Source organism: Nannobrachium achirus, assembly GCF_963921795.1.
Source record: "Nannobrachium achirus genome assembly, chromosome: 8".
NCBI lineage: Eukaryota > Metazoa > Chordata > Actinopteri > Myctophiformes > Myctophidae > Nannobrachium > Nannobrachium achirus.
In genome coordinates, this window is record NC_137817.1 from 67,910,187 (window position 1) to 67,925,684 (window position 15,498).

General features: G+C 44.4%; 1 protein-coding gene across 1 annotated transcript; it reads right to left on the reverse strand.

The window, feature by feature from the left end:
• Window positions 1-7,340: 7,340 nt before the first annotated feature.
• On the reverse strand, window positions 7,341-10,022 carry LOC308290286 (T-box protein VegT-like; the record flags this gene model as incomplete). Its single annotated transcript, XM_080732071.1, is given in 6 exon segments — window positions 7,341-7,984; window positions 8,535-8,838; window positions 8,960-9,124; window positions 9,676-9,778; window positions 9,901-9,908; window positions 9,912-10,022. Coding segments are annotated over 6 exon segments (1,335 nt in total).
• Between the last annotated feature and the right edge of the window lie 5,476 nt (window positions 10,023-15,498).

Genomic DNA, 15,498 nt, shown 5'->3' on the forward strand with positions numbered 1-15,498 from the left:
ATACACCCTCGCCCAGGTGACCCAGCCGGGGTTGATCAAGTCCCGACTTACGTCCCAGTAGCTATCCACGATCAGTCCTATTAGGGAAAGACAGGGTCACTCAATGTGCAGCACCGGAACTACTCTGCCAGGATTGGGGAGCCATTCTGGCGCGTGGAAGAACTAGGCTCTATGGGTTGACTCCTGGCCGGGCTCCTCCTACGTCTTACCAGGTCCTCTCCTGCTCTCACCAGGTTCAGAACCTGTGCGTTGCACCAGACCCCAATCCAAACATTCCATTCAGCTGCTGCAGTTGAATGGCCCTCCTAAAGGCCTCACCGTGGATTTGTAAAGTTAGATCCCAAAGATAATTAAGTGAGACTTACCACAGATTTGCTGCATTCTATTTCCTTAAGATCTTCACCACTAGCAGCAGTAGTAGAACTAGTGGTAGTAGTGAGCAGCTGGTGGAGCCTTGATGCAAAGGTTCTTGTGAGACAAAGCAGTGAAGTGCAGGAGTTCCAAGAGCTTTAGTTCAAGTTGCTTGTACTGTTCATCCATGGAGTGAAGACCTTTTAAATGATCCTCTCCTCTCATGTTTTGGACTGAAGGCCTGATCCTTGAACTTGATTGGTCCTCCCAGAAGGGGAGGGGCCATGGTAGGTAGAGTGCTCAGGATAGAGTGGCAGAGGGGGCAGGCAGGTTCATTATCTGGTGTCTAACCCTTTGAAGTGGGCTCATAAGGGGAGTGCTCACACTGTGACATTATGCATATAGATCTACTAGAGTTGTTGGTGGCCTTTTGTTCCAGTGGATACACATGCTTGCAAAGTACAATATGCTTGTCTGTGTCTCAAAGTCAATGGTTCTCAAACATTTTAAGGTCAATGACCCCCAAATGTATATGGAAAATATGTTTTGGCGATATGAGTGAAGCAAAATATCAATTCAGACTGAGTTTCAGTCCAGTATGCTCCCAGAATAGGGACATTTCATGTGGTTGCAAGGAGTTGGACTGAGAAATATAGTTTTGACTGTTAGGCCTACTCCATTTCCATTTTTCATTAGCCCTGTTTTCTTCCTCTGCCTCGATTTGTCAATTAGATTCATTTATTGTTCAACTCTATTAAACTCTATGAAGAGGTCAAGACCCTGCAGTCCATCACTCCCTGAAAAATGGATGGTGCACTTGAAACACCATAAGAGAGCTGGTGGTAAACATAAATCCCACAGTGAGTGTTTACAATGAGGAACTTTTCTGAATCTTTGAAGCTGTTAATCAAATAGTCTGAAGCAGCACATGAAGATTCATACAGGGGAAAGGCCCTTTAGCTGTACAGTTTGTGGCAGCAGCTTTAATAAAAGTAATACTCTGAAGCAGCACATGAGGATTCATACAAGGGAAAGGACCTTTGGCTGTACAGATTGTTGCAAAAGCGTGAAAATAAAAGGGCATAGGTTACACTCTTGATACAGGCTATCATTACTGGGGTGGGAACAGCATGATCAATTCTTTCTCAATAAGGACTGTATGCTATTCATCACAACTCTTTTTTGGAAGGTACATTTGCTATTTGACATGATATACAAGCTCACAACAGCATTTTAAGCTTGTTGATCATCTATTTTCAATACCGATTATAGGATTAAACTGGGTTAAATTATCTTTATGCTATAATAAATCGTGTTGTTGGTTCCCTTTGGAGTAGAGCTTTAAGCTTTCAGACCGAGCCCGTCAGCTTGACCTGACCCCCACCGGACCAAAATGTTCACATATTTTTGGGGCTTTGGGTCGGGTGACTCGGGTCAGGACTTTTGTATAACCTAATATCATAGAAGTTGTGTAACTATGAAATAAAAAAGGTGATTTATGAAAAAAGAAAACACTCAGTTGTAACGTTTGTGGCAACAGCTTTAGCCATATTGTTAGTTTGAACAATCACATAATGGTTCCAACAGGGGAAAAGCCATAACAGCTTTAGTGATGATAGTACTCTGAAGCAGCATGTGACGATTCATACAGGGGAAAAACCCTTTAGCTGTACAGATTGTGTGATTTGGAGAAACACACAAGGGTTCATACAGGTGAACACCCCTTTAGCTGTAATGTCTGAGGCAACAACATTAGCCAGATTGATAGTTTGAAGAAGCACATGAGCATTGATTGATTGATTGAAGACTTAGTTTATTAGAAGTTTGCATAGGAAAGGGTACAGTTTCATGACGGTACAGTTCACTCAGCATTGAAGCAGCATGAGGGTTCAGTTAGGGGGAAGTCTGGACATTTGAACGAGGAACATTTATTCTAATCACAGATGCTACAGTCTGCCTCACCGCAAGCATAACTGTTGGTTCCTTTGCTTCCATGCATTTACCTATTGCAGATTTTGAGCCACTTTGAATGAACCCAGGCAGTGCTTCCTTTCTTAACCAACAAGATAACAATGTTTTACATTTTGTTATAATGTAATAAACCCAATAAATGTTTTGTAATGTTTATTATAGTGTGTAGTAAGAGAAAGGTATTCTTTTGTGCGTTGTTTTAGTTTGGAATAATGATACCATTATTCATTGTATTCATATACACTTTTGAAAATAAATGTGGGAGCGAGGGGCAATTGTGAAAAATTGCTAAATTAATTTGCAATCCTTCAGGTCCCCTTTTAAGCCTAAATCAGATCTCTTTCAACCTGTACAACCTACACCCCTAATTGGTAGAATAAATCCTTTTAAGATGATGGTCTATACAGTGCTCTGTGCTCATTTACATTTTTAACCCTGTAAAAGCCAAATAAATGGATGAAACACAGCTGAATGTGTGTCACCTTTCTAATGTTGCAGAATGCTAAGTATTTTCCAGTAGGCCTATAAGCAATTACAAATGAATCCTAATTCTATGTTCCACACCATTCACACAACACTGTTGGGGGCTTTATGCTCACTATACTTATCATACTAAATGGAATACATGCAAATGAGTTGGTCCACCCATTCAGCAACAGGGCTACACACCCTAACCCATTCTCACCTGTCCACTAACAAAGAGACAAGCATCCTCTAAATAAAACATTCCACAACATTCACAACCTGTGTCTAAAGGATTAGATGAAGATTGAGTTTCAAACCGTACAACCAAATGTTGTATTCAAATTCATATGTTTTGCAAAGAATAAGTTAGGCTATATGGCTCTATCCAATAGTTATGTCTGAGTTAGAGTGTTTGTTTATAACTGGGATCTCTGTGTTACCCCAGTTCTGTATCAAACAGACTAACCCAATCAGGAGACAGAACTCATGCAGGATACAGGATAAACAAGCACAATTGAAGTGATGAAACAGGGAAATTAACAGAAAACATTGGTAACAGTTGTACATTATTTGCCACATTTCCGAAGTCTGGAAATGTGCATGAGGAACATTCATTCTAATCTAAACTCCCTTTCTTAAGTTTTAAACTGACTAGATATTAATGTCAATGTTTTCCCATTTTTATAATGTAACAAATCAAAGAAATATGTACACTTTTGCAATGTGGGAGTTGGGGTCCGTTACTCAAAAAAGTAGTGCACTACATATTACATAATTACCTTTGAAACTTTTGAGTTACTCCATAAATAATCCTGAGATGCATTGCCATATATTAGATGTATTAAATATGTATTAGATATTATAATAATATCTAATACAATACAGTTATGTTGTTCAATGAAGTGAGTCCCAGGGCTCACTGGTGGTCATTTGAATGAGTCTAATAATAATAATAATATTAATAATAAGAAGAAGAACAATTAATAAAAATGATAATAATGTAATTGTTTCTGAGCCCCTGTGGCCTTGTTGTAATTAAGGTTTGTGCAGCTCACATACATTCATGAGTTTATTCATTTATTTATGGACATACAAGGTTTCCACCTGACATTATATAGCCTATAGTTCTGTATCCATATGTCAGTCAGTTTAAGCAGATTTCATTCCATTTGGCTCCTATGAATTTTACAGTCCAGAGGTGGACATGACCTGGCGGAGATTTTCCCCCCACAGAGCGCAGCAGGTCATACTGTAGGCTAGCAGGCGAAAGTGATGGAACTAAGGAGATGACTCCAGACTCCAGCAGAAGCACTAAAACAATGTCAAATTGATTCTAGCAGCGGAAAACTTCCCATTTGCTTAAAAAAGCAACATAACAGCGATGTTTTTGCATAAGGAATTATTAATTGTCCCTCATCATGAGCGTCATGTCAGAGTCTCAGATCTAGGTGAGGTGCTCTTTTTCCCTCTCTCCCTCAGCCTACCGCGCATGGATTTCCGGTAGGCTAATTCATTCCTGTGGCTCGCAGTCGCTGGATATTTAATAGGGGGATTTTATTTATCTTGTCACATGTAGGATATTAATCTAGGCTGTGATTCAAGCGTCGGCTTTGCGCACCTCGTGATGCGCACCTTGTGATGCGCTGCCGTGCCACTCTTTTTTGAGCGGTGGTCACACCGTCTCCATAGCGTGGCCGTGTGTGTAGGTATGTGGGTGGGTATGTGGGTATGTGGGTGGGTCTGTGGGTCTGTATGTAGCCTCATGTGGTGTAGTACCTTTTATGACCACACATGTTAAGGGAGGGGCGCTGTTTTCAGGCCAGGCCAGGCACACACACACACGCACACACACACACACACACAGGGGGGGAGGGGGGGGGGGGGGGTTGGTGGGTAAACCACCGCTCAGTTCACACGGGTGTGATTTTTTTCCTCTTTTCTCTCTCTCGCTTTCTCTCTCTCTTGAATCATAGGCAAAGGGTAATTAATTTCTTTGCTTGATATTATAAATCTCCTTATTTGGGGGTTTTGCTGTTTTTAGTCCCTTGTATTAATCTATATGCGACGGTTATCAAATGTCGGGTGGCTGCTGCTTGATTGCCACAGTGTCACCATGACCTGCTGCTGCGCTGAAAATCATGTGTAATCAAATGTGTTTGATTACCTCTTCTTTGGTTAGTTATTTTAGGGAAATGGCAGTTCCAATGTTCTAAAAGACATGTGATGATGTTTACAATCGGTTCCTGCTGAAGGCAGAAGCAGGAACTGCAGGCACGAAAGTAGCGAGTAAAGCGACCAGGCAGTATTTGTAATGTTATTCGGAGGAGTAGTGCCGTTACACTACTCGTTACCGAGTAGTATTATTACAGTAACACGTTACTTGTAACGCGTTACACCCCAACTCTGGTAGTAAGTAAAAGTATTCTTTTGTGCACTTTTGAAAATAAGTGTGGGAGGGGGGGACAATTGTTCCACCATTTCAGCCAGGCCTAACTAAACTAAACATCTAAATTAATTTGTAAATGTTTTAAAAGACAAGATGTCTTGGTCCTTGTGCTAAATAGTCACATTGTATTGTAAAAATAAAATGGCATAATAGCTCTTAGTTTACAGAGACCACTACTGAGGTGAGAACAGCACCAACTTCTCTATAAGGATGTAGGACCCCTTATTGAGAAGAGACTTCTGAGAGGTTGTCAGCATAATCAAAATGATGAAGGTGACAATGTGTACATTTGCTATTTGACCATAATGACAGAATCACATAATGTTTGTACATTGATGTGTGCAATCTGTACAGTGCTCTGTACAGAATGAATGTTTAACCTTGCAAAGGCAAAACACATGGATGGAAAATCCATATGTTTTGTAAAAAAAATAAGCTCTAAAATCCAAAATGCAGATAGTCTGAAGCTGCACATGAGGATTCATACGGGGGAAAAGCCCTTTAGCTGTAACATGTGTGGCTGCCGCTTTAGAGGAAAAACATGGTTTGATGCAGCACATGAGGATTCATACAGGGGAAAGCCATTTAGCTGTAGCCTACTGTGTGTGACAGCAGCTTTAGTAGTTTTTTTTCTTTCAACTTTGAAATAACAGATGAGAATTCATTCACAGGAAATCCTCTTAGCTGCACAGATTGTGGCAACAGCTTTAAGTAAAAGATGCACATGCAGTTTCAAACCCTACAACCAGAAATGATGTTCGCCACCTCCGTTCGTTCGTTCTTTCATGGCTCCTTTGGTGTACCGGAGGAACTTTCTAGCGATGGTTGGCCAGAGTTCAGGAATGGGCTGCCAATGCCCCATTTATGATGCTTGTCATCTTAGTCCTAGCACACCTACAGTTAGCAATTTAGACATTCATCAGATGCTCTTGTCCAGAGCGACTTACAATAAGGTAATTGCATACAAAGAATGCAGAGAGACAGTGACAGTTAAACAATAAACTGTTACACACCTGTATTCCTGGGCTGTCTTTGAATCCTTGAAACATTCCTTCGTGAGAGGCCCCAGATGGTCAGTTACAGCCAGTGGTACATTATGGAGTACAAGAGTTGCAGCCATTTTAACTTCTGCCCTCCTTGTCTGTAAGACAACATGATTAGTCATAGGTTAACATGTCATATTACAGCCCTTACATTTGCTTGGATATACATTGCATGCATAGTCGCATACTGTATAACTCATCCCCCCGACAGCAGGAACAGGGCTACACGCCCTAACCCATTAACAAAGGGAGAAGCATCCTCTAAAGAAAACAGTCCACAATATTCACAACCTGTGACCTCTAACGGATTAAATAAAGATTGAGTATTCAAACCCTACAACCAGAAATAATTGTTTAATTTGTGTAAACTGGCAGATGTAAAACTCCTGTCATGGCCAGGGTAACACAAACGCAGTAATGATAATACTGCTGATTTTATACTCTTGCTGAGGATTAGCCGTTTTAGACTGTTTATTCTAATAATTGAGTAAGAATGTATGTTTATTCTAACATTTGAGTAGGAAGGTATCCAACATCTGAAACCTATCGTGTTTCTCGTATCAGGAAGAAAAACAAATTGATTATGCTATATTATAAACATACATGACACATGGTTAAAATAAAAAATAAACCTTTATTGTCCATCACACAGTGATACAGATTTTCTTTTTTACATTTCATATAGTGTTGCATATGTGCATATTGCAAAAAAGAATAGAATGCGTAGTCTGTTAATTTACACTGTACAAGCCAGAGAGTCTTACTCTCTAAAATCTAACTCTTTTTACTTTTTACAATTTAAACAAGTTCTTCATTTTCATACAATGCTTTTTACATCTTACCCCAAGAAACTAAGTGGGTTTGAGGCAGAGAAAGTCGCAGCCCTAGCCTGAAGCCTCTAAAAAGTCTAGTATCTCCCTCTGTCCATAGAGATATCCCATTGTAATGGTTAAGATATTGGACTTTCACACAGGAGGCCCGGATTTGAAGCCCGGGTGGGGAGGTTTGCATCACCTCTGTTACATGTTCTCTCAAAAGAAAAGGGGATATTGTCATTTCAAAATTCACCAACAAGGGTAGGAGAAGAGTGGGTACTGGCTCCACTCTGCTGTGTTCCCACCATGGTGATGGTAGCTGCGTTCTTGGTGGCTGCTGTGCTCGGGGACGGTGGCGGCGTGCGAATGGAGAGAGGGGTGGGTGAGCGGGTGCATCACATACTGTCCTGCTGCCTCGGCATCTCCTCTGTGACTCATACCCTGTTCAACTGGGTAGTACCCGTGCCCGTAGGGTGGGTAACCCCGGATGGCAGCGTTGGTTTTGAATGACACATGCATGCCAACGGGCATGGCAGCCTGGCTCTGGACCGGGGATCGCTGCTGGTTCAGATGATCGATCTCCCTGCAGAGGTCCAACCTGAAGCCCTGGTTGTGCTCGGGAACAGTGGCCACGTCTGGGACGTGGGATTCGTAGCTGCGCCGTCCGTCACTTTCTCCCGCCACAGAGACAGGGGATGGGAGTCCTGAATGCTCACCGGATCTGGAGGGGTAGTGCTGGTAAGCAATGGATGCTGGGACCATTTGCTCTTCGCTGCTGTAGTCTTGTCCTTGCAGCTCCAAGGACTCCACAGCCCAGGGTGAAAGTTGCTCTTCCTCCTTGGGACTCTTCATTGTATCCACTGATTGAGTGGCATGGGGTGACCTCTGGATGCCTGAGGGGGAAATACACACAGTTTAATTTGAGAATTGTTTTCATAGTTATGCATTAAAAGTCATTTAGAATTCCATCCTGGTTTAGTAGTCCTAGCATTATTGAATGCATTATTGAAAAATAGCAGATATACAAGCTCACAGCATGGCATCAAGTGCCGCGCTGTGAGCTTGTAGATCTGCTATTTTTTAAAAGTCGTGAAAATGTGTGCAAATCTTTGAATATGTATATTTTTAAAGCAAACGTTTGTAACTCAAATTTTGCTTCTGGGGGGTCCCTGGAACTAAATATTTTGAGATGTGGGTCTGTGACCAAATACATATCGTTTTGGGGGTCCTTCACATGAAAAAGTTTGAGAACCACTGACATAGTAGTCTCTCAAGAACAGAATAACTGAGCTCCAGTTAAATGAAAAGGACCTTTTCTTTGACGATGGCTAGCCAGATTGCTTTTTTTAATAGTTAAAGCGTAAAATAATAATACACAATAATGTGTACCCGTTCTGAATGGGTTAAGATGCAAATATATATATTTTTAGAAGGGGGTATTACCTGGAGGACTATTGTGCATGGCCTTCATATCCATCTTGGCTTTCTTTGCAGCACTCTTGGGACTGTTGTTTGAGCGGCACCTCTTGCTTTGAGGGCGGGTGCCGTCCTCTCTGAATCCTTTGGCAAAGGGGTTGTGGTCAATCTTCAGTTTGGTGATCTTGGTGTTCTGGTAAGCAGTGACTGCCGTGAAAGCGGTCTCTGGGAAGGTGAAGGTCTGGACATGTCCCCAGCAGACTGTGTAGAGGCTGTCTGCCTGGATCACATGGAACCTGGGCTGGTAGCGGTGCAGCGAGTACATGATGATCTAATAATCAAAGAGAGGGCAAAAAACAGCATGAGACATAATGCATAAGTACTGCTATTAACAGTAGTAGTTGTAGTAAATGTGCTTTCATAACACTGCAAGTTGTAGTTGCTATCCTTACATGTCCAAACTGATCCAAGGTGTTGTTGGTGAGTTTCATCTTGAGGAAGGACACGGACTGCTTCATCCAGTGGGTTCCCGTGGCGGGGGAGTCAGGATGGACGTAGGTTCGACACGGGGGCTGGGGCTCTGCCTTTCCTGCTACTTCCCACTTCTCATTATTCCACTACAGAAGATGGGAGAGGAAGGGGGGTTAGGTGTGAAACCATGGGACAAGTCTGATGTCAAGCATGTCTGGGTTTTACATCTTTTTCTCTGCACAAGAAATAAAACATCTTGTTGGGTAAAACAAATATGCATGAAATCAATCCATATGGAATTAAGCTTATATTGGTGATAACGGAAATATGATTCTATGAAATGGCAATATCCACTCACTGCAAACATTGTACAATATAGTATTTAATAAAAAATACAATTGTAGGAGATAATGTTAAACACAGATCCAACATCATACAGGCAACATTGGCCTCTTTCTTTCCCATCACCAAATCCTAGTGAATGCACTTCACCTCTCTTTTCATGTGCATGTGTGTGTGAGACCATACAGTCCAGGCCAACTGATATGGCCATATAAAAAGCCTGATTGCTCCTGAGGAGAAGTCTTGGAAGGGAGCTAATTGAAAGGCCTCCAACCGAGGGTTAAACAAACAGTGATAATTGCATAACCTGGAGCCTGCAAATATTGTTTTTATCTCGACAGAACATTATCCTTACCTTGTATCTGAAGTTATCCACAGGAACCATGTCCACCATAACAACGTAATTGGCATAGGGCTGGAGTCCAGAGAGGCTGATGTTACAGTGTGGAAACATTCTCCTGAAAAGACACAGAAACAAAAACAACACTGATGAGCTTACTGTTCAATTCTACCAGTTAGGGTCAGCTATAGGAATGCCTGTGATTATTACAGTTTCTGTAAGACTTTTGGGTGTATTTACCTTCCGTGCTAGGTGATAATCATCTCTGTTTCAAAGCCATGGAAGGTCTTCCACAGATCAGAGTTCTCCAACGTCAACTTTGTCTGCTGGTAGGGTTCATCTGCAGGAGGGTACTGTGCCATGCTGAAGGGCTTGGTGTCTACAAAAGCAAATAGAATATAGAAAATCATTGTATCATCATGCTTGCAAGTAGACTGTTTAATTGTGTTTTAGCTGCATGTCACACAAGTTGCAAGCTCTAATAATAACAATACAGTCAAATCCTTAATGTTAATTTAACTTGATGAAAAGTAAAAAATGCACCCTTCAGGTTCATTAATTTAACTCTGAACAGAATGGACCTATTTTAAGTAACTCTTGCAAGTTAAAATAACACAGAGGAGCTTACTGTGTAAAGTTAGATCCCAAAGATAATTAAAGTGAGACTTACCACAGATTTGCTGCATTCTATCTTCTTAAGATCTTCACCACTAGCAGCAGTAGTAGAACTAGTGGTAGTAGTGGGCAGCTGGTGGAGCCTTGATGCAAAGGTTCTTGTGATACAAAGCAGTGAAGTGCAGGAGTTCTCTATCGTATCGAGATCATCTCTCCACTTACATATTTAATATGTATTAATATGTATGGGGGAATGACCCCACCTCACATGTGACGTGGATATTCTTTTAAGACACACCAGTGTCACCTGACACTGGCACGCACGGGTATATAAGGCCCAGGTGTGCGTGATCACACTGATTTTATGATCTCCACCGAGCAGTCCAAGACGTGGACTTCTTAGCAGAAGTGTAGAGAATTTTGTATATAGAAAGTTTTGGAGGAAACTACTTACGAGTTGGCAGCCAAGTCAAGAATCCACTGCTTAATGCAGATTAGGGAGCTGGTGCTGAGGTGCTCCTCCCTGGGTTTCTGTCACGTCGTTTGTAGGTAAATCCAGAACAAACATTCTTCCTTTCTTCCTTGTAATACAGTTTGCGCACTATACAGACGTATGGCCGATTGTGTCGGTTGACGCGTCCGTGGTGTAGCCTGCTGCAGAGCCCGGTGGGCGATCACAGCAGTGCGTGCTTAATACTGTAAACACAAACTAACATACAGTTTGCGCACTATACGGACGTATGGCCGATTGTGTCGGTTGACGCGTCCGTGGTGTAGCCTGCTGCAGAGCCCGGTGGGCGATCACAGCAGTGCGTGCTTAATACTGTAAACACAAACTAACATACAGTTTGCGCACTATAGGCCCTACGGACGTATTGCCGAGTTTCGGTTGACGCGTCCGTGGTGTAGCCTGCTGCAGAGCCCGGTGGGTGATGACAGCAGAGCGTGCTTAATACTGTAGAACAGAGCGCACTATACGTTGTATGGCAGCAATGCTGTTGATGCATTCGTGGTGTGTCTGCGTGGTGGAGGCCGGTATGGTTTTCGGCCACGCAGTGAAGCTCTCTTCCCATCACGGGATAATCGCAAAACAAGGAATGAAAGTTTGGTTTGGCAGTCTTCATTGCAATGTACAGGTTGTATTGTCAGCAGGGCTGATTTACACGACTTGGTGTTGTTCTGAGGCTGTCAGAAATTAAGAGCAGACGCTTCTTAATCATGTCATCTGCACACCATCGTGGCCACGCGCCGCGGGGGGTCCCGCTGTGTAGCCGTGTGAAGTGGTAGCAGAGGCATCAGCTGTCTGTGGGAAGTACTCCGGTGTGCTTATGTTGAGTGTTGGTGTCGGATCGCCTCAGCAGAATATGTGCGACCTCTTCCAGATCGGGAAGATGAAAACGCGAGAAAGTTTGCTGGACACAAAACAGACAGCCGCGGGGCATTGTTTACGACGATCCTTCCTAAACAGAGACAGCACAAACACACTGGAAGTCCGTGTGAAGGTCTTAGGGTACCGGCTGTTGCCTTGATTCATAAAGGCAGGCAGAAATTGTTGCGACTTCTGTCACAAGCACAATTCCTATAATGTCCTAAGCACCTCCCAAACAGTGGAAACACTGTATATGTGTATACAGATATATGTATATATACTGTAGGCCTATATGCATAAACCTGGGGTCATCGCCATGCTATGGCTTGACATAATTGTCTGAGTAAATGTTGCATGGCAAAAATATTACCAGAACACACAACAAGCCAGACCCGAATCATAACGGGTCTGTTCTAAATCCATTTGTACACTCTCAGAGTCAGAGTTACTGTGGTCCTCCTCGCAAATAAAAACATGTGAGATCCACTTGTACAAGTGGACTCCTAATGTTAGTGTCGTAGTAAATCAGTATCATAAAGTATACTGAAGATTACGACCAAAACTAGAAACACTGTTCCTACGAAACAGTGTGGGCTCGCTTGTGAGCCCACACTCATAAATAATGAGGATAATATAGTGTTCTCGCCTTTCAGGCGAGCCCACAATAAGAACATTATAGTGGTTTGCGAACACATTGTCATGTGTATGTGCATACTGATGACCCTAGTATGAACATTAAAATGGGTGCATTCCATTGAGCTTAATGTCAGAGTGTGTGTATTAGCGCCTCCGGGTGGCAGCAGAGCTCATGCGCAATCTCTTCCAGAGGGAGAGAGAGACACTGAGAACTCTGCTAGAAACACAAAGTAAACTACTGGACGTTGAGTTTCATATGGACATCCATTCTAAACATCTAAAGGATGTATATGTGAATAAATGGAAGCTGGAGACAGAAACAGCGGGAGGTTTCTATGGTGCTGCAAATGGGGGCTTGCTCCCCAGAGGTGGCTGTGACCAGTGTGTGTCCTGCCTGGGCCGGGTCACGCCATAGCAGCTTGTGAGGATCCCGCCTCCTGTATGAATGACCTTGTCTTGCAGCTAGGTCTATAGGAGGCTAAGTGCCTGCTGTTTAAAGGCAAAGCAGCCGTGTCCACTCCAGCCCAACAGACTAACGTCTCAGGGTGGCGGTGCTAGGTGAGCCAAGCTCAGGCTATGGCTCCATCCTATTATTCACCCTGCCTGATGTAGACGGGTCTGCATATATTCACACTCCCGCATCATTACAGGGGAGGAGCCAAGCTTAGGCTATGGCTCCCTCTTGATCAGCCCTGCCTGGTGCAAAGAAGGGTTTCTGCGGGAAACCACTACAAGCTTGGACAGCCTTCGTAATCCACTGCTTTGTGCAGCTCGGAGAGCTAGCGCCGAGTCGCTCCTCTCGTGACCGTCGTATCGCCGATGGTGTCGGTTCACGCGGCTGCGGAGTAGTTCTGTCTGCCGGCAGACAAAACACACTTATATGGATTCGCTTCGTATGCACACTCTGCGATCACATTGTTAGCAGTTATGCTAGCCTATGCAACAGAGTTGTTGTTCTATCTGTACACAGACAGAACGCGCAGGCGACTTTCCTTCAGAAGAGAAGGGAAAGAGAGGCTCCAACTTGGGCAGTTGTTTCGCACTATATGGTGTATAGCTGACAGTGTCAGCTCGCACATCCTTGGTGTAGTTTCGCTGTGGAGCCGTATTCGGCAAAAACACAGCAGAACATAGCTGAGCCGGGCGGAGCAGAGCGTGGCCTGCATGCTCCGTCGGCAGATTGCTGTCCCATCACTATGACTATGACACGTACTCATAGACATTAGTATGAGCTCCTGCTTCAGCTACACCCAAATATGCATAGTGCCATGCAGACCATGGCAGCATGACATCAGGACCCAAACAAATCATTTGTGGTTACCACTGTGAGTGGGTCGGATGTCCCTATGTGCATATAGGGACATCCAGTGGTCCAGAACTATCGATCCAACCAATATGCCCATATATGGGCATCAGGGATCTCCGTGTGTCTGGAAGGGTGAGCACAATCTCAGGTTCATCTTAGACGACAGAACCTTTGAGTTCCAGGCCCCCTCGTTCGCCGATCTCTGCCCCCCACTAGTTGCGGGGTGCACAGGATGAACAATGGGTGACAGGTCGGGCCGTTTGCTCAGAGAAGCAGTGCCACGGCAATGTGGCCAGGCTCCGGCAGCACTTTGGGCACCTAGACCGATGCCTCGGCAAGAGCAGCTCTCACAGTCCACAGGGTTCCTCGGCAAGTATCGAGGCCGAAGCAGGGACTCTGTCCCTTGCTCCAGTGGGACGGGCTATCCTCAGGGCTCGCTCCTCCCAACTCTGTGGAGAGACCTGGAGTTTGTGCCTCCGCCCTTTGGGGCTTGTGTCAGCCCGGAGCACATGGTGCCCCCGGCTTTCCTGAACATGCGGCCAGTGCATTCCTTGTTGGTCACAGTCATGCACCATATGGGCGTGTTGCTGGCGGTGTCAGCTTACACGTTCGGTTGTATAGTTATGTCTGTTCGGTGACACAACAGAGCATGCTAATGCAAGAATGCTCCATACAGGTTCCCACGCTGAGGGTGATCCTGCATGGTAGAAGCCGGCATGAGGTATGAGGCCGCAGAGTGAGCTCCCTCCTCGTCCCGAGTTGGTCGCGTCGCTACGTCGGCTGTCGGGGACGTATTCTTGCTCTAACGGGGTCAGCTAAAAGAATGTCTCCCTATGAGCATGAGGGACGCAGATGCTTCCTACATGGCAATGTTTGGGTGGTGCTGGCGCCAATCCCTGCATTCCAGCCTATGGCCTGATCAGAGTACGAGCCAGTCTGTCTATTTAGCTGCAACCTTCCCACCCTCCAGTAGGGTGTTGAAGCAGGGTTGCAGTCACTATTGGGCCCTGCCGGGCCTCAAAGGTAAGTATAGACCTAACTGCCTTGGGCGGATGGTCTCCAAGACTGGGCTCTCTCATTGGGTTGTGAAACAATCCCAGCGGGCATACTGTATAGGCAGGCAGGAAGGCCAGCCCCAACAGGAATGTGTGCACATCCCACATGGCACACAGCCTCATGGGAGCAAAGGTTACAGCGTAACCGAACGATCTACAGGCTCATTACACATCACGCAGTGTCGTGCTGTGAGCTGGATCAACAAGTTCTCTTGTAATACAGTTTGCACACTATACAGACGTATTGGCGTGAATACGGCTGATGCATACTGTGGTGTAGCTTCGCTGTGGAGCCTGATGGGCGATCACAGCGGAGCGTGCTTAATACTGTAAACAGCGCACTATACGGTGTGTTGCAGCAGTGCTGTCTACGCATCCGTGGTGTTTCTGCATGGTGGAAACCAGTGATGGTGTTAAGCCACGCAGTGAAGCGCTCTTCCCATCACAGGATGATCGCGCTCTGCCGTGCTGTGGCACGGCAGAGCCGCGGCAGGCACGGATACAAGTGAGTTGGGTTGACAGTACAGTTCACTGATACAAGGTCAACAAAAAGGGATAAGACCACAATAAAGCTGTTGGCTTGTTTACATTGGGGGTCCCTTTGAACTCGATTCATACAAAACCTCAAGTAAGGTGTATGGCAGTAGCTCTTGAGACTACTCTGTGTCACTCACAAGTTTACAGTGCTTGGTTACGCACAGTACACGGTCACTGTAAATGGTCGGTGTAGCACCATGACCCTTTACAATCATTCTAAGATGATTATGGTCTACCAACCAGTCCGACGTGGTTGCAGAGTTGCTAAGCAGTGATTCTATTTAAGCAATTTAAATTGAATCTCCACCTGACTATGACAT